This window comes from Anguilla anguilla, chromosome 5 (genome assembly GCF_013347855.1).
Source record: "Anguilla anguilla isolate fAngAng1 chromosome 5, fAngAng1.pri, whole genome shotgun sequence".
Taxonomy (NCBI): Eukaryota; Metazoa; Chordata; class Actinopteri; order Anguilliformes; family Anguillidae; genus Anguilla; species Anguilla anguilla.
The window spans coordinates 4,611,445-4,629,687 of record NC_049205.1 but is presented as its reverse complement, the minus strand read 5'-3'; the positions used below and the strand labels follow the sequence as shown (position 1 = coordinate 4,629,687).

The following is an 18,243-nucleotide window of genomic DNA, read 5'->3' as shown; positions in this document are numbered from 1 at the left end:
TCTAAACTGGACAAGGGCTATAAATTCTTTTTTGAGAAGTTTATATTCGGTTATGAAGGTAAGTATAACGTTAGCTCTGGTTCACCAGAAAGCTAAATAGCTAGCTTGCTAACCACATCAAGTTAGCCGATTAAAGAGATGTTTCACTTCGACATAACAAATTCTTTTCTGGAGACGACTCCATTGTGTTTTCGTAGCGTGAAGCAACATCTGCTGTCCGTTAACAGCGTCTCTGTTCCTCTCGGTTGTCCCGAAAATGAATGAATAGGGAGCCTGACAACTGTGAGGAAAAGCGATTCTGTTAACGTTGACGGTCAATAGGGGAGGCAAATGCTATGTAAGTACAATGTGTTAGGCTCCACAAAATTACTTATGTTATTATACCGAAGTGAAATATCTCTGAATTAAGTTTTGTACTACCGTTACTCTTTTGTGACATGTTGTTTGTGCTGTACTTGTTCTAATAAAGATTTATATTGCTTGTCAGATCGCCTGTGTAATGGTGTTCAGTTCACTACCGAGCTGTTTGTTTTCATCGCTGATAAAAACTACCCACACATTTTTAAATCAGCTGATATATCTTAAGTAGGCTTGTCGCGATGTCAGTCAATACATTTTGTAATTACAATTAACAACTAAAATGAACGTGCATCTGCAGTTTCAACATTGAATATCCAAATATGTGCTTGCTAACAAGCTAGCTGGCTAAAACGTAATTTGCTAATCATAACATAACATATAGCTCGCTAACTGATTTTATGACATTCCAAGTTCCAGCGCACACCAAACTACGGAGGAAGAGGTCTGCACGCTATTTCGCCGAGGCTCTCAACCAGGCGAACGTTTCCCTGCTCCTGTTTACAACCCGAGACACTTCTCCAAACCGCGCAAAGAGTACAGATGAGCTGCTTAAACTCTGAATAACTCGCGAAGTCGGTGTTTGAGGTGCTCGGCTAAGTTAGCTAGCTAGATGCGTTTCCTCTTTCAGTTTAAAATGAGCAATGACAGTGTTTCCAAACGTGTTTTTGACAATGTTGTCTTGATTATATAACTAAGGGCAAAGTATTCATACACATGAATTATTATTTTTTTGTTTCTCAAAGAGTGGTAGGGCCTATGTTTGGTGGAACTGTCATGGCAGGCGCACTGCCGCTAGCCATCTTTACCTGTTTTTAGCCGTTCTCAAGCAGGCCAACTCAGACTAGAGTGCGGTACGAAAATGGAAAAAACTAGAACTGTTACAATCACTAGGCCTGTTTGATTTTGATTTGTACTTTGTACTCTTTGCGCGGTTTGGAGAATTGCCTCAGGTTGTAAACAGGAGCAGGGAAACGTTCGCCTGGTTGAGAGCCTCGGCGAAATAGCGTGCAGACCTCTTCCTCCGTAGTTTGGTGTGCGCTGGAGCTTGCCATTGAGCCATAACACGGTATTCTGTCGCATGCTGCAGCAAGGGTTTCTATGAAACTCTCGCTGGTTAAGAGATTATTTTCTGTTTCTCTAGCTCTTTGGGCCATTCCCTGTGAAATTTGGTGCCCCTACTTGAAAGGTCCTAATACCAAGAAAATAAGGACCCCTTAATGAAGTCCGAATTATTGCCTCATTCAAATTTTAATTATTTAACGTTTTTGTTTGCTTATCCTTGATTGTACTGTCAAATTTTACTGATGCTAATGTTAAACTTGTTTTTCTCACTCAGTAGCCCATGAAGAAAAAAAAAGAAATTATTCAAAAAGTAAAAACGGCTGTCTTGTGATATGCCTGATTATAAACCGAGTTATATATATATTCAGAATTGAAGTTATATATTCGGAATTGAAGTTATATATTCGGAATTGATGTTATATATTCGGAAATTGAATTTATATATTCGGGAATTGTACTTATATATCCAGAATTGAATTTATATATTCAGAAATTGAATTTATATATTCAGAATTGAAGTTATATATTCGGAATTGAAGTTATATATTCGGAATTGAAGTTATATATTCGGAATTGAAGTTATATATTCGGAAATTGAATTTATATATTCGGGAATTGTACTTATATATCCAGAATTGAATTTATATATTCAGAAATTGAATTTATATATTCAGAATTGAAGTTATATATTCGGAATTGAAGTTATATATTCGGAAATTGAATTTATATATTCGGGAATTGTACTTATATATCCAGAATTGAATTTATATATTCAGAAATTGAATTTATATATTCAGAATTGTAATTTATATATTCAGAATTGAAGTTATATATTCGGAAATTGAATTTATATATTCGGGAATTGTACTTATATATCCAGAATTGAATTTATATATTCGGAAATTGAATTTATATATTCGGAAATTGAATTTATATATTCGGGAATTGTACTTATATATCCAGAATTGAATTTATATATTCGGAAATTGAATTTATATATTCGGGAATTGTACTTATATATCCAGAATTGAATTTATATATTCAGAAATTGAATTTATATATTCGGAAATTGAATTTATATATTCGGGAATTGTACTTATATATCCAGAATTGAATTTATATATTCGGAAATTGAATTTATATATTCGGGAATTGTACTTATATATCCAGAATTGAATTTATATATTCAGAAATTGAATTTATATATTCGGAAATTGAATTTATATATTCGGGAATTGTACTTATATATCCAGAATTGAATTTATATATTCGGAAATTGAATTTATATATTCGGGAATTGTACTTATATATCCAGAATTGAATTTATATATTCAGAAATTGAATTTATATATTCAGAATTGTACTTGTACTGCAAACACATTATTGACCTAATATTTACTTAAAATAGCACGGAGCATGGGAACCTTGTGATGATGTTTGATGATGACAACCTGTGAAGTTTGGCGGCCCACCTTTGTGCATTTTCATTGTGCCAACTGTGGAAAGGTTTTTCCACATCAACGTCAGGGCATTCTAACAGGTGCTTCAAGCTTCTTCAAACGAAAAAACATATAATTTCAGTGTGTGTGAATACAGCACAGGGACGGATACATGTGCCAAGTGTACAACATCCCTTTAGGACAGTGTCTGTATGTGAAAGGGACAACCAATAAATGTACCCTATGGAGAACAGTTTATTAAGTTGCTTATTTTTTGTAATCTTAATGTTTAATTTCTGATGCAAAAGCTAACAACAGTGTACCTGCTCCATGCACCTGCGGTAGCTATATTTTGAATTCTTTTTTGTTTGTTTATTTTTTTCACTGAGCGTTTTTTCTGAAAATGTGTTATGAATATTCAAGCATTGCATGGCCGAAGAAAAATACGTATCACTATATGGGTTTTCATTGGGGGGGGGGGGGGGGGGGGGTAAAACTGGCTTGCCTCATGCGACACCGGTTGATAGAGGAGGGGACAGTGATGTACTGCCTGCGCGTGAGGGTGGGGTTGAGGTAATTTGGGTGCAGTGTGTGGAATGGCCCGTGGAGGGCAGCAGTACGACTGGAAGCGTCCTGTCACCGAAGTTCTCCGAAAACCTTGAAGAAGTTAGCTAAACAGACACCTGACAGTTAACAGTGTTCGCGTTTTGAAAATGAGTTAAGTATAACTTAGTTAACGATACAAGTCATCGTCGAATTTACTGAACTAAAGGTATGGATGCATTACATTCGTTATCTTACTGGTGAGGCACTGACTCGTTGTCATACTGTAAAGGTAGTTATTATGTTATCCATTTTAGTTACTAATCAGCTGATTACCTGTTTTCAATCGCAGTTCTCTGAGAATGTTATTGTTTTAGTTAACTACTCCTTCCTGTGTATTGGCTATGTAGCAGGTTAGATATTGGACTTACTTTGACGCATAGCGTGGGTTATTGAAACTGTAGTATTATCGCGTCTGACCATTAACTTACCTTTAAAAATTGTGATCATTTTCTGTTTTGATTCTGCATTAATTTAGAGTTAAGATCAAGTCCCGCCGAGGTCACCAATGGGATGTCGCTGGTCCACTGACCCGTGGCAAATGTGCCAACTAATGTTAATTAATAAACGGAAACCGTGTTTATTTTAAACTTCTTGCAGTTTTGCTATCTTGTTACCCGACATGCTTTTGGTTGGAAATGTCAACACCATTTCAAGTACTGCTGAAAAACAGCTCCTTAGTGTGGCCTAAATCGGCCAGAAATTGATCACACATTTAAATTGCGCAGAAGACTCATACCTGACGAGGAAGACCAACTGGAAGCTAGACATGCAGAACATTGGCTGAGCTGAATATTAGCATATGATATGTATGCACATGAAAGCAAGCTTCTCCAGTATTTTTTGAAATCCATATTTCACTGCAGCACTGATGGCGTTTCTGAAAACCTACAGGACAGTTCCTCCCTGTGCCTGTACTGAGCCTGTTCTTCCCAGAATCTGTGCTTCCCCGAGTCTGTGCTTCCCAGTGTCTGTACCTCCCTGAGTTTGCACCTCCCTCAGTCTGTTCCTCCCTGTGTCTGTACTGAGTCTGTCCTTCCTTGCATCCAAACTGAACCTCTTCCTTACTTTGTCTGCACTGCAGTAATAAGGTCTGTGCCTCTTTGTGTCTGTTCTGCAGCTGAGGGATGTCAGCAGTGGCTGCCATTACCTTGTTCAGGTCCAAAATATTTCCCATTGGAACCAGAGTTCTGTGGACAGCAAGGGCCCTGCTGGTCAAGCCCCGCCCCTTCCACTGTGGCCCCGCCCCCAGGCTCAGCAACTCCAGGTTTGACCCCGATGGGAGCGGCACGCCCACCACGTGGGACGCCTTCGGCATCTGGGACGACCGCATCGACGAGCCCATCCTGCTCCCGCCCAGCATAAAGTACGGCACGCCCATCCCCAAAGTCAGCCTGGCGCGAGTGGGCGGGGCCTCCCTGCTGGGCCGGCGCAAGGAGAACGAGGACCGCCTGCAGGCCTCGCAGATCACCGACGCCGTGCTGTACTTCGCCGTGTTCGACGGACACGGCGGGCCGCAGGCGGCCGACTTCTGCCACAAGTACATGGAGACGTACATCAGGTAGGCCACGCCTCTTCCTTTAACCTGCTCTCTTTTTCAATTTACTCCATTATGGTTTTGGGGTAAATTGCATCTGTCAAATTTCAGTTGTGTCATTATGATTGAGTGTTCCCTCTGGCACAAACACACACATATATATGAAGACAGTATGCATGTGTGTATAGTATGCCTACAAAATTTTGTTATGATGCATTGCCATTTCAGAGATCTAGTTGCAAAGGAGGAAGACCTTGAGCTGGTTTTACGCAAAGCATTCCTTGAAGTCGACAAAGCCCTGGAAAGACAATTACAGGTCTCTGCTGATGGTAGGTACTGCAGACCCATCGCTATGAAAAGCATCTCTCCAATATGGCTGCCGCTAAATGAAAGTTGCAGCACATTGTTATACACCGGTACAGTTGCGCGTAACGGTGTGCCCCTCCCGTTGGCAGCGTCCCTGCAGACGGCGGGCAGCACCGCCACGGTGGCGCTGCTGAGAGACGGCATCGAGCTGGCGGTGGGCAGCGTGGGCGACAGCCGCGCCATCCTCTCCCGCAAGGGCAAGGCCGTCAAGCTGACCGTGGACCACACCGCCGAGAGGAAGGACGAGAGGGAGAGGTGCGCCGAAGCGAGGACGCGTCGCCGGCGGAAGCGCCGAGCACACGAGCCCTTCGGCCGCACATGGCGGGGCACTCTGATGTCACGCAGACAGGAAGCGCTTGTTCGTGTGTGTGTGTGTGTGTGCGTGTGTGTGTTTTGTTAGCAGTCAGTGACGCAACGCCTGTGTCCTTCAGGATTAAGAGCAGTGGCGGGTACGTGGCCTGGAACAGCCTGGGGCAGCCGCACGTCAACGGGAGGCTGGCTATGACGCGGAGCATCGGCGACTTTGACCTGAGGAGCGTCGGGGTCATCGCCGAGCCCGAGACCAAGAGGATCTCTGTGAGCGTCCTCTACGGGCAGTAACGCGCAGTGCAGCTGTAGTCTGTTACACAGTGCAGCTGTAGTCTGTGTTACACAGTGCAGCTGTAGTCTGTGTTACACAGTGCAGCTGTAGTCTGTTACACAGTGCAGCTGTAGTCTGTGTTACACAGTGCAGCTGTAGTCTCTGTTACACAGTGCAGCTGTAGTCTCTGTTACACTGTGTAGCTGTAGTCTCTGTTACACTGCGTACTCATTTCACTGTGTGCCAGGCTAAAGGCAGTGTTCACTTCTGTGACAGAGGACAGAGATGATGACAATATGTTCTTGGATGCAGCTCCATCCTGTAGAGGGTGCTCTAACGACTTGTTCCCCCCCCCCCCAGCTTCATCATGCCCATGACGCCTTCCTGGCTCTCACCACAGATGGGATCAACTTCATCATGAACAGCCAGGAGATCTGTGATGTCATCAGTCAGTGCCATGACCCTAAAGAAGCAGCCCAGCGTATCACTGAGCAGGTGACGGAAGTGAAATGGCGCTCACTCATCTTTCATTGTCCTCTCAGCAGCTGTAGTACAGTTAGCTTATCTAACCATTGATAAAGCAAAAGGGCAGGTTAAGTGTCCTAACCAAGAACCAAAGTGTGAATGCCTGAATCTAGCAGTGTACTTAGCCTGCAGTTGTGTAGTGTTAGATACCAACCATTCATTGCTGACGTGTACAAATCACAAAACTTGTTTGCGTGTGTGTTGTGTGTATGTTACCGGTCCAGGCCCTGCAGTATGGCTCAGAAGATAACAGCACTGCGCTGGTGGTGCCCTTTGGCGCCTGGGGCAAACACAAAAGCCCCCACCTCACCTCCACCTTCAGCCGGAGCTTCACCTCCTCGGGCCGCTGGGCCTGAGCGTGCTGCCCCCGCAGGACGTCTGGGGAACTGCACCCACCACACCTTTGCCAACAGAACTCAGGAGTGCCTTCAGTACATGGCATGTTGAATGCTTGCGACAGACTGTACTTCAGGGTGGACAGATTGTAGTTGTACTTTACGAGGCCTTGCCATTTTAAAATGGAGCCAGTGTGCCTTGCATAACTTTGGAAATTTGTTAGGCCAACAGTGCACTTTTTACCCTGGACACGACTTGTACAAAATAAATTTTGTGAACTATTTACGAGCGTGCTCATTTACACCCCCTGGCTGCCAGCTCAGGAGAGGGAAGACAACTTGTGGTTCTCCCCCGAGCGGTGTCAGCCAGCTGCTTCTTTTCACACTGCAGCCAAGAGCCGCGCATGCACAGAGTAGGGGCGGAGGAGACCCAATTATACGTGTGTGCAGAGAGCCAGCCACAGGTGCCAGGACGGCCAACGGGTCATTTGAGCAATGAACGCAGCTGTGCCCACTGACTGAATCCCTCCCATATCCCTTGGGCAACACAAAGCCAACTGTGCACCGCCCCTGCCATGATTAGCACTGGCATGGGTCAGAAGTGCTGCTTTAAAATACAATAAAACAGCACGGCCATACGCAATTTATTTTCAACACCTTTTTTTATTACAAATGTAAACAGAAAAAAATACATGACTACATCATACTGAAGTACAGTACATAGTCAAAAACACACATGGGTTTCCCATGAAACTAGATGCACTCCAAATTGAAGTTTGTTATTCGTTACAATATGTATCATAGGTTTATAAGAACTTACTCGTGAATTATTACGGAATGATATAGTATTTTAAACATGACAGAATGTGCCACACTTGCACCTATATTAAATAGAGGAAAGAACTGGAAAATAAGCGATACAAAGAATAATGTTTGGCAAAAATGAATATAGTGTGATTAAAAAAAAAAAAAGCAGATTGTGAATTCCCTTCTTAAAGTATAATGTGCTTTGAGTGAATATAAGAATCATAAACACCTTCATCATATTAATGAGAATCACAATAATAAAATGACCTTGGGTCTCCTTCAAAGACTACAAGGTCGCCAACACGAAGCACAATTTCTTCCACGAAACTGAGACGTTGACAACAGCGGCTCTCGACCCCAGTACTCCAATACCCCTGCGTCATCTGGTTTTTAGTTCCCGACTTAATTGAAATCGCTGAAGTAAGAAGAGCCGTCGTTTGTTTCTAATTAACTGACAGCAAATGTCCGATTATACATGAAGGTAACGAGATCATGAGACGATTTACCCTTTTAATGCAAAAGGATGTTTGAAACTGATATTCATGTTACAAATAATGAATATTTCATCTTCATTTAAGAATTTTTAACTGGTTAGATCAGTTCTCAGATAAGCAAAGCTTTCGTTTTTTCTGTGTTTTGTGGCAAATTATTCAATTTAAATACAGAAATGTCCTTACTGCAGTGGGGACTGCAGATCAGTGACCAGCACTCTTACAATCTTTCAGCTTATGGAACTTAAAATACATTTTCAGCAACCTTAATTAATAGATCTGCTGGAACGAAAACCAGCAGACACGGGGCGGGACAAAACTAGGGTTAAGAACACCCGTTTTAAAACCAAACGATGATTACACGTTACTGTTCTTGTTAAATAATACTCAATAAAACAATGTTCAACAAGTTCTGTTGCTAATAATATTTAATATCTTGTGTTGCAACTGTATAAGTTATCTTGTGTACATGTGGGTTGACTGTTCTGCTCTTATAATGCTATCACTGTTTAGCTCCCATGATGCACCTGTACCACATTAATAGAGGAATGCAAACGTATGCTGTTATTTTTATGTTTGCAATGCATAATGGTACACTGGGTCAACTCTCCTGACTCTGAATAACACACCGTGTTATAACACACTTTTAAATGAATAACATTTAAAATAACATGCAAAACGTAACTTTTGGAATGTGCGTTTTCTTAAAACTCCTGATTTTGTTTGTCCAATTATAACCATTTTCACAGCTGGTTCACTGTTTAATCCATCTGTCTGCGTAACCATGTTACAGATGAGAAATTAACAAGTCACTGTTTTATTCTGGCCCTGTGTTTCCAAGTACTCTACGGGACCAGTAGATTGATTAGAAATATATAAATTTTACTTCACCACAGCTCAGGCCCGGCTTAGTTCATAGTTCCTTTCAGATAATCCATAGCTCAGTGAATTAAACTTCATTTGATGAAATATGTCTTCAGAATGGTGTAGGATCCTCAGATGTGTGGGGTGTGTGGAGAGGGGGGGTGGGGGTGGGATTTGAGCCTCAGGTGCGGTGACCTGTGACCTCACGCGTGCCCGCCCCCGTTGCCCCCGGTTTCGACCCCCTCGGCGGACTGGGAGGAGGAGGGCCGGGGGCGGGGCTTGCTGCTGACCTGCGACACGGCGTCGTCAGACTCCCAGCGCTCGAGCTCCTCCCTCACCAGCCTCTCGGTCTGCTCCCTGTGCAGGCTGCTGTCCCTGCCCGTCCGCTCGTCCTGAGGGAGGGGGAGAGAGAGGTGGGGGGGAGTGTGTGAGAGAGGGAGGGAAGAAGTACATGTGAGAGAGAGAGGGAGGGAGAGAGGAAAAGAGAGAAAGAATATGTGAGAGAGAGCGAGAGGGGGTGGAGAGAGGGAGAGAGAAATTTAATTTATTTAGACATATCTTTAAATATACATAGGGTTGGTAGCACATTAAAGTCATGATGACTTATTTCTATTGTGGTCCTCATTGTATCAGGCAATGGTCAGCATGAGCAGATTCAGCAGAGTGGTTCAGGTTATGAAGTATGGCTGACGTGGTTGTTTTTCACTGCGCTGTGGATAAGCGTGCGGTCCCCATTCGCCGGTGGTTTAGGGCGGGTAAGAGCGAGTGCGCTGCGGTGAGACTCGCCTCCATCACGCCGTCCAGCAGCCGGCCGAGCACGTCCCTCCTCTTCAGCCTGGCTCTCTCCATGGCCTCCAGCTTCACGATCACGGCGTCCATCTTGGACACGATGCTGCCGATGGAGTGCTCCATCCTGTCCACACGCCGCACCAACCTGGGGGGGGGGGGGGTAACACAAACCAAATGCACTGATAAACAGCCTGGAGGGGGCAGCAGAGGGTGTACGGGCAGTAGCGAGCGTGAGGGGGGAGGTGTGGGCAGGGCTTACACTTGGAACTCCTCGTAGGACACGCCCCCCGAGCTGCTCCCGCGGCGGTGCGAGCTGTGGCCGCTGTCCTCGTCGTCGTCCTCCTCCGAGTCGTCCTGGCTGCGCGGGAAACTCCGGCTGCTCGCCGCGCGCGGGAGGGAACTGCGCTCCAGATCCAGGTCCTCCTGACGGAGCGAGGAGAGAGAGAGAACTGAGAGAGGGAGGGAACTGAGAGAGGGAGAGAACTGCGCTCCAGATCCAGGTCCTCCTGACACAGCGAGGAGAGAGAGAGAACTGAGAGAGAGAGAGAACTGAGAGAGGGAGGGAACTGCGCTCCAGATCCAGGTCCTCCTGACACAGCGAGGAGAGAGAGAGAACTGAGAGAGAGAACTGATCTCCAGATCCAGGTCCTCCTGACGCAGCGAGGAGAGAGAGAGAACTGAGGGAGAGAACTGCGCTCCAGATCCAGGTCCTCCTGACAGAGCGAGGAGAGAGAGAGAGAACTGAGAGAGAGAGGGAGAAAGAGAACTGCGCTCCAGATCCAGGTCCTCCTGACACAGCGAGGAGAGAGAGAGAACTGAGAGAGAGGGAGGGAGGGAGAGAACTGCGCTCCAGATCCAGGTCCTCCTGACACAGCGAGGAGAGAGAGAGAACTGAGAGAGAGGGAGGGAGGGAGGGAGAGAGAACTGAGAGAGAGAGAGAGAGAACTGTGCTCCAGATCCAGGTCCTCCTGACAGAGCGAGGAGAGAGAGAACTGAGAGAAAGGGAGGGAGGGAGAGGGGGGGAGGGGGTGGATGGAGGGAGGGAGAGAAAGAGAGGGAGGGAGTGAAGGGGAGGATGGAGGGAGATGTGGATGGAGACAAGGTGGGAGGATGGAGAGGGAGACAAGACTGAGAAAGTGGGAGGATGGAGAGGGAGAGGGACATGGAGAGGTAGTGTGGGACAGAGCAGGAGAGGGAGAAAGAGAAATAGAGAGGTACAGTGGGATAGAGGAAAAGATGGATAGAGGGAGGAGAAGATGAGGGGGAGAGAGGGAGAGTTTGGGGGAGGGGAGAGAAGGACTCACTCTCTCCTTTTCCAGGTCGTCTCTCATCTGTTGGTTCTCATGCTCGGTCAGCTCCTGGTCTCCATCGTGATCATACTTGGAGAAGATGGCTTCAATTTCTGCATCGGTGTGCCCCTTCCTGAAAACACACACACACACACAAATCTAATCAGTTCACTCTTCCACTACAACACCAGTAGAATTAAGAGACTTGTACAGACAGACGCAACGCACAAAAAGGTTGGATTCTGGCAAGTGAAGGCACGTGAACGAACCCAGCTCACAAAAAGCGCAAGGCATGCTGGGAAGGGAGACGCTCACCCTTTCAGGTCCTGGCGCAGCTCCTCGAAGTTGAGCTTGCCTCCCGCCTGGCGAAGGCTCTCGGAGATATCGTCCACGGTGGTGCTCTTCAGCCTGAGCTTCACCATAGCCTGGTTATAGCCCTGCGGGCGAACGGGCGGCACTTAGCGTTAGCATCACTTCACTGGCCTTGAATATCATAAGTTACATTACATTACATTTATTTAGCAGACGCTTTTATCCAAAGCGAAGTCCATATTAATTATGGCAGAAGAATGAGTGTAAATATACCAACAATATGTACACCTGAAGATGAAATTGTACATTCAATGGACGCCTTAATCTGACTGAAAGAATACCTTCTTAATGAGATCTGTGAGCTCCATTTCAGACTTCTGCTGGGCCATGTCACCTTTGACCTCTGAGTAGGCCTCATTTATTATGGCCAAAAACATGTTCTGTGGACGCAAGAGGAGAATGATTACACTGCATCACGTCCATTATTCTCTTCAAAGGGATAGTTCACTTTCTGGGCTTTTCAAATCTCTTTCTAAAAAAGTGCATTTAATCACAAAAACATCTGGTATGTTGAAATCAATACAGCATAAAATGTACCTCACTGACATTAAATTTATAAAAAGTTTATATGAGCTTACGCTACAAAGCTGCAAAACTTTCAAGGCCTATTAAAACACACGAAGAACATTTTTAGATAGGTGAACTTGCAGCTCCTCACCAGCAATATGAAGAACACGAAGAACACAAATGTGGTGTAGTACAGTGGGCCCAACACCCTGTTTGCTTCTTCAAGTTCGGAGAATTTAAAATCACCCAAGATAATGCGGAACTGGGTGAAACTGTGGACAGAGAACACAAAAGGAAGGAGGGGCATCTGACTTAATATGTGCATCACAATTTCGGGTTACAATTTTGCTTAACAGGCATAACACGTTGGCCTGGATTCAATCAACGCTCGTCCAAAACTTTGACTTGCAAACAAACACAAGTTTTAATTATTTAATATAAACAACCACAGATCAGAAGTTTTGCCTTCTCCAAAATGAACCGTGTTTCTGATGAAAAACTCTAACAGTTGCATTTTTTTTTATGTCGAAGTTAAGAAGACCTGTTGACTGAATCCAGGCCGTGGTTTTGCCTGATACTCAATAAAGTGACATCACAAGTGAACCGGCTTTCAAGTAAGCACAGAGAAGAACAGACCAATCAGGGAACACGCGGCGATGTGTCACAGGTGCAGACGCGGTACTTACATGCAGCCCTGGAACGTGCTGAGGTCACTGATCTGCGTGCCGAACACCAGGTAGGCCAGCTGGGCGTAGGCCAGAAAGATGATGAGGAACATGATGGTGAAGCCGGTGATGTCCTTGGCGCAGCGAGACATGGTGGTGGACAGCTGGCTCATCGTCTTGTTGAAGTTAATGAACTTGAACAACTGCAAAAAGTCAGAGAAACAAAAGAAAGAAACAATATCACAAACAGAACCCACACATTTAGTACCTAAAAAAAAACCCAAAAATGATCTTTTTGTTCATTTTTGTGTAAAAAAAAAAAAAAAAAAAAGAGAGAATGTTCGTAAATATGTTGCTATATGACAAATGAGCATAGCCAAAAAAGACGTGTTTTACTTCCACTGTTAAAGTGTACGTTTGCTGGTATCTTATCACCTGCCAACACTCGCCTTTCAAAACACAGCACAGTTCACCGCACTCACCTTGACCCAGGCGAAGAAGACGATGGCGGCAGCCAGGTTGTTGTACTGGACTTGCAGGTAGGCCAGATGCTGGAAGTCCGGGTACGAACTGTAGTGGTGAAGCAGATTCTGCAGCTTCTGACCAACGGACCAGGTTCTGTAAACGTTTGTAATGATGGCTGCACTGCTCAGCTGTGAAATAAAAAAAATAAAAACAACACTTTTGATTATAATTTGAAATAACGGGTAAGTGACATTGTTCACTTTATATAAACTCCCACTGAATGTCCACTGTAATCCTGGCAAGTAAACAGAAACTTCATCCTTCAAACACAAAAACCATATGGTCCAATCAGACACATACACGAAAAACTGAAATATCATAAAACCACATAACTATCCCTTTAAAACCAAGGTATTCTTTGCCACAGAGAAGGGTTTAAAGACCCTGTCTGGTGAAAACCATCTTTTTTTTTTGGCTGAATAGTGATTCAAGCAGCATGAAAATATGCGAGTATTTAAAAAAAACAGAGTATTAGACAGGGATTAGGGTTCTCTCCTGTTTTCAGTCTGCACCCACCACCACAATGAGAACATCCAGGCAGTTCCACAGGTTTCTGAAGTAATGCACGCGGTGGATGCGGATCTCCAGGACCTCCTCCACCACGTAGTAGAGGACGAAGAGGCAGAAGGCGATCTCGCAGGTGGCGATGAAGTAGTCCCAGCCGCTCACGTACCGAAGCAGCCGCACCGTCTGAAACTGCCCCGAGGTCACAACGCCCCCTGTGGCGGGGAACTCCGCCACCAGTCTGAAATGCACAACATCAGTCTGAAATGAACAACACCAGTCTGAAATGCACAACATCAGTCTGAAATGCACAACACCAGTCTGAAATGCAGACCAGCGCTCATCTGAAATGCAGAGCAGTGCTCATCTGAAATGCACATCACCTGTCTGAATGTGCAATATGACCCTTCTGAAATGCACATCACCTGTCTGAAATACAGAACAACACCCAACTGAAATGCACACCGCGATCAGTCCAAAATGCTTAACATGACCCATATGGAATGCTTAATGCACAATATCCCTGAAATATGCAATAACACCCGTTTGAAATACACAATATTCCATATACACCCCCCCCCCTCCTGACTCACCCCACCCCAACCCCGCCACGCCTCCCACACTGGAGAGCAGACCTCAGCAGGGGCAGCCCTACCTGACTACACAGAACAGGTTGATGTTGGCGTTGTAGACGGAGAAGTCGATGAAGACTGCCCGGGAGCCCCGGTCCAGCCACAGGTTGTCCTTCAGCGTGCGGAGCTGTGCGGCCGTCTCCTCCCTGGAGCGGGACAGGTCCAAATAATACCCCCCGCCCCCGTAGCTGCTGATCCGGCCCCAGTGCCCAGTCCCGTTCAGACGCGCCTGCTCCGTGTATGTCCACCTGTCGCACAGACACCGACCTCACCATCGTCATCACAGGAATACTCTTAGTACGTTAGACAGTCACTTACACATTCATCTTCCATATATACGCACGGCACTCATATGACATTCAAAGTAAGGAAACTTTAAAAAGACCTGTTTTTTTGCAAGTTGACAAGTTAATTGACAAAGACCAGCTGATCCTCAATTAAGGCACAGGCTCATTAACGAGGCAATTTGTAACTTTAATTCGGTTTTCTTTCAGGTGTGAGAGTACCTCTCTTGAAACTTACTACAATTGTCAGGGCCTGGGTCAATAGCCTTCTTAACGAGCCCAGTGCCTTAACTGTGGATCAACTGGTCTCTTGTTTGTTAATAAACTTGTGAAGTTGCATGTCCTTTTCAAAACATTGCGCAATCAGCCAAAAAGCAAAGGGGGAAGGAGCGGGTGGTGAAACGTACGCAGTTCCGTTCTTGAGGCCGAAGGGGGCACGGTCCTCGCTGCCGCTGGAAAAGGCGTCGTAGCAGTCCTGCAGCTCCCCCTGCAGGTCCTGGTGGACGGTGCAGGACTGGTTCCGCACCTTCACCTGCCGGATTCGTGCCACCCCCAGGAGCAGGTTCTCATAGTACACCAGGCTCTGGTTCTCCGCCAACGTCCTGTTGTTGTACCACACCTCCCAGTGGAGCCCGTTGAGAAGCGGCTCCTCTGTGAACTGGATTGGACAAGCGCTCGTTTAGAATGAATCGCTTAAATCAGGACTGCCCAACCTGTGTTCCTTGAGAACTACCGTCCAGTAGGTTTCCATTTCAACCATAATTTGGCACAGATTACTTATACTACTACTCAGCAGCTCAACAAGATTTCTAGCTGTTGAGTGAGGAGTGCTTTGTCATGGTTTGAGTGAAAACCTACAGGACGATAGATCTCCAGGAACAGAGTTGGGCAGCCCTGATTTAAATTATAAACGGTGTTGAGAAAAGTCTCATTGTTAAAATAGAGTGGAAACGTGTCATTTTTCAATGTATAATTTGTAAATATAAAATTATGTTTAAGAAACAGGTGGCACGATACCTTCCAGAACTCATCCATGGTATTCAGACTTTTGAAGGTGGTCTTATCGCCGCTGGACAGGGGTGTGTCCAAAAAGAGCTGAGACATAACTTTGGTGTAGAAGTACATGTTGGAGCTCACCATTCCGTAAGTCACTAGAACACACATGAAACGAATACAGTCAGCTGGAGATTTGCCTATGGGTCAGGAGCCCAAAATGGAAGCGTACAAGCCTACCAGGTGGGTCCCGGAATGAGACCGTGCTCCACTAGGCTATGCTAGTATGCTTACCTGACAGCACCCTGATGTTAAAAAAGTATTTAGAATTTGGGCTCTGACATTAAAAGGTTTAAGAACCAATGGTCCACACCTGATCACTACCAGGGGGAGGGTATGGGGAACCACAGAACAGTGACATGGAGCAGGGAGGGTTGGGTACAGCTCCAACTGGTGTTTCCACTGCATTCACCATCCCTCCCTGCTGGTCCTGCCCCCTGGCAGCAGCCAATCAGGTGAGCCTAACAGGAAACTCACCCTGTCTCCCAAAGGGTACAGTGGAATTTATGAACCAGCATGTGAACATAAATTGCGCAGCGTTATCGACTGAAAGTTAATGTTTTCGATTAGAGATGGAGCATAAAATCATGTCATCAGACAATGAAAGCCTTTCGACGAATAAAACACTACTAATCTTCCAATGAACAAAAGTTTCTTCTCAAGAACAGCGTGCACCGTTTCCGTGAAATCAGGATAAAGCTTAACGAGCTACCTTTTAATTTCGTACAAACGACTCTTTACCTTCATCGTTTTTCTCAAATGCTGTCAAAATAATTACTTACAGATGCATACTGTGATCAGGAAAACCACATAGGTTATCATCTCGCGAAGAATGGTTTTCAGGTATCGCTCTCTGCTGTTAGGGCTTTCGTCCATCAAACGAGTTCCCCAAAGAACTGAAAGCAACAGGCTGTTAGATGCATCATCAAAATCTAATAGAACATCAGCAATAACAATCATAACTGCTTTACTCAGTAATGTTATCCCAGTGACCCCAAAATGTAATTAAATAAACGCATCTCGTCTTAAATGGGAGTGTCTTAAGTTTGTGAAAATGTCCATAAGAGCGAAAAAATATACCTCTTATCTTCTCAAGTATTCTTTTCCCACATCCACGATGATCATTCCTTTCCTGGTGCGGGAGCGCCTCCGCCGTTGGGTCCGGATAGAGCCCTCGGTGAATCCGTGCCCTGTCGCTGCCACCGGCGTAGCTGCCCAGACCGCTACTGCTACTGCCGCTGCTGCTGGACGCCGTTGACACCGACCTCCGTCCCGGACTCGCCGGAGGCCAGTCCGGCCCGAGCATATCCTCCTCGTGCTCGAACCCCGGATTGTCACGACTCCACGCCTGCCTGGAGCTCGAGGAAGGCGGAGACGGTGTGATCATCGAAGCCCCCAGACCTAAATCCTGATGCTGGATTCTCTCCATCTCGATGCCGTCACTCGGATCCATCCTGTGCGCCAGAGAAGATCCCGTCGCGCTTGGGGGAAGCCTGCCTGTCTGGTTTAGCTGTGGTGACCTAACTCGACTCGAGCTCATTACTGTATTTTTAAAATCGATTTCAGCCCACGGGACAAATAATTTACTAACGTTAGCTACCTACATGAAAGTATTTAGCCGCTCAAACCACGAACACGCATTGCGCTATAAAATACTAACTCAACCCTGGTTTTCGACATTTCAGACATGAACTATTTTGTAAGCAATGATTTTTCCGTAGTCAAAATATTTTCAAAACGACAAGCTACACAACTGCAAACTATCCAACTCGCTTCCGAAAGTTATCATAACTACAGCAATTATCCGGTTCCTATTTATTTAAAGCAGACACCTTATAAAGTTACAGCTAACTAAATGTTTTTTCTTTCAACATCAACAGAAAAAAAAAGAAAAACAAAAAGAAAGGTCGACTCTTCACGAAGCACGTTACAATCTTTCAATATTCTATCTATTAACACTCATTACCTAAGTAACTTAAACTCTTGTCGGCGTTAATTCTCAATTTGCTTAATTTCCCCCTAAATTTTAGAAATGCATATTAAAATGTTGCTAACGTTGACTCGAAGGAAAGAAAGTTTCTTCGCTGAGATCAGCCATCTTGTTCCCAGTTGTCCCCCAAAAACTCAGAATCTCATTTGTTGGAGAATCGGATTACATTCGGGATTCATAGCGTCATCATAGCCACCGCTGGCAGAAGCCCCTGGAAAACAGTAAAAGCGTGTTTATAAAATCCGTTTTATAATTCAGGTTTAAACGTGAAGAGGTTTGTTTAAATAATTATGCTAATGTAAATTGGAAACGTTTTTCATGGTTTTACTGTTTTCTGTGTGGCGTCTATCTCTTCTGTTAACGAGTGCAAACATAGGCCAATATTTATGGAGAAACTTTGTCTCACGGAGAATGAGCAAGAAACTACAGAACATTAATGAATAAACATGCTCGCTTAGTGTAACATCTAAAATTCAACAAAGATCGTAATTTATAAGACGTTTACCAAAGAGAATCTGGTTACGTCACATGTTTTGCTTGTTTGGCTCTGCTGCTGCTAAGCAACCAGAAATCCAAGGTGGATTGACTCAATACTGGATAAATTCTGTCCTTTGAAAATGCCCGACAGCTCCCAAATACCGACTCCTCAGTTTTTTTAAATGAT

General features: G+C 44.9%; 2 protein-coding genes across 5 annotated transcripts; one reads left to right on the top strand and one right to left on the bottom strand.

Moving 5' to 3' along the window:
* The first annotated feature begins 12 nt into the window (after window positions 1–12).
* ppm1k (protein phosphatase, Mg2+/Mn2+ dependent, 1K) lies at window positions 13–7,091 on the top strand. Of its 3 annotated transcripts, none has more exons than XM_035418867.1 (7): window positions 13–58; window positions 4,585–5,025; window positions 5,230–5,330; window positions 5,457–5,622; window positions 5,799–5,943; window positions 6,308–6,442; window positions 6,697–7,091. In XM_035418867.1, the coding sequence occupies exons 2-7, from the start codon at window positions 4,592–4,594 to the stop codon at window positions 6,826–6,828; spliced, it is 1,113 nt and encodes a 370-aa protein (XP_035274758.1). In that variant the 5' UTR covers window positions 13–58; window positions 4,585–4,591; the 3' UTR covers window positions 6,829–7,091. The 3 variants fall into 3 exon arrangements, with proteins under 3 accessions (XP_035274758.1, XP_035274759.1, XP_035274757.1); XM_035418868.1 differs by lacking the exon at window positions 13–58 and adding an exon at window positions 3,474–3,664; XM_035418866.1 differs by lacking the exon at window positions 13–58 and adding an exon at window positions 3,475–3,633.
* A 359-nt stretch (window positions 7,092–7,450) lies between these two features.
* pkd2 (polycystic kidney disease 2) lies at window positions 7,451–17,905 on the bottom strand. 2 transcript variants are annotated; one of them, XM_035418865.1, is made up of 15 exons: window positions 16,670–17,905; window positions 16,372–16,485; window positions 15,554–15,687; window positions 14,944–15,194; window positions 14,276–14,500; window positions 13,633–13,861; window positions 13,074–13,244; window positions 12,613–12,794; window positions 12,078–12,198; window positions 11,701–11,799; window positions 11,363–11,484; window positions 11,063–11,180; window positions 10,018–10,178; window positions 9,756–9,903; window positions 7,451–9,361 (listed from the first exon to the last, which is right to left on the bottom strand). In XM_035418865.1, exons 1-15 carry the CDS (start codon window positions 17,127–17,129, stop codon window positions 9,173–9,175), a joined length of 2,724 nt encoding a protein of 907 aa, XP_035274756.1. In that variant the 5' UTR covers window positions 17,130–17,905; the 3' UTR covers window positions 7,451–9,172. The 2 variants fall into 2 exon arrangements, with proteins under 2 accessions (XP_035274756.1, XP_035274755.1); XM_035418864.1 differs by having other exon boundaries at window positions 10,018–10,181; window positions 16,670–17,903.
* Between the last annotated feature and the right edge of the window lie 338 nt (window positions 17,906–18,243).

What these genes read in the sequence shown, in the direction of transcription:
- ppm1k (XM_035418867.1), top strand. Translation starts at nt 4,592, where the DNA reads ATGTCAGCAGTGGCTGCCATTACCTTGTTCAGGTCCAAAATATTTCCC. An exon ending in CCGAGACCAAGAGGATCTCT is followed by an intron (nt 5,944 to 6,307) that starts GTGAGCGTCCTC and finishes CCCCCCCCCCAG; the next exon opens with CTTCATCATGCCCATGACGC. An exon ending in CCCAGCGTATCACTGAGCAG is followed by an intron (nt 6,443 to 6,696) that starts GTGACGGAAGTG and finishes TTACCGGTCCAG; the next exon opens with GCCCTGCAGTATGGCTCAGA.
- pkd2 (XM_035418864.1), bottom strand. Translation starts at nt 17,129, where the DNA reads ATGAGCTCGAGTCGAGTTAGGTCACCACAGCTAAACCAGACAGGCAGG. An exon ending in CCTGATCACAGTATGCATCT is followed by an intron (nt 15,688 to 16,371) that starts GTAAGTAATTAT and finishes TGTGTGTTCTAG; the next exon opens with TGACTTACGGAATGGTGAGC. An exon ending in TCCTACGAGGAGTTCCAAGT is followed by an intron (nt 9,904 to 10,017) that starts GTAAGCCCTGCC and finishes CCCCCCCCCCAG; the next exon opens with GTTGGTGCGGCGTGTGGACA.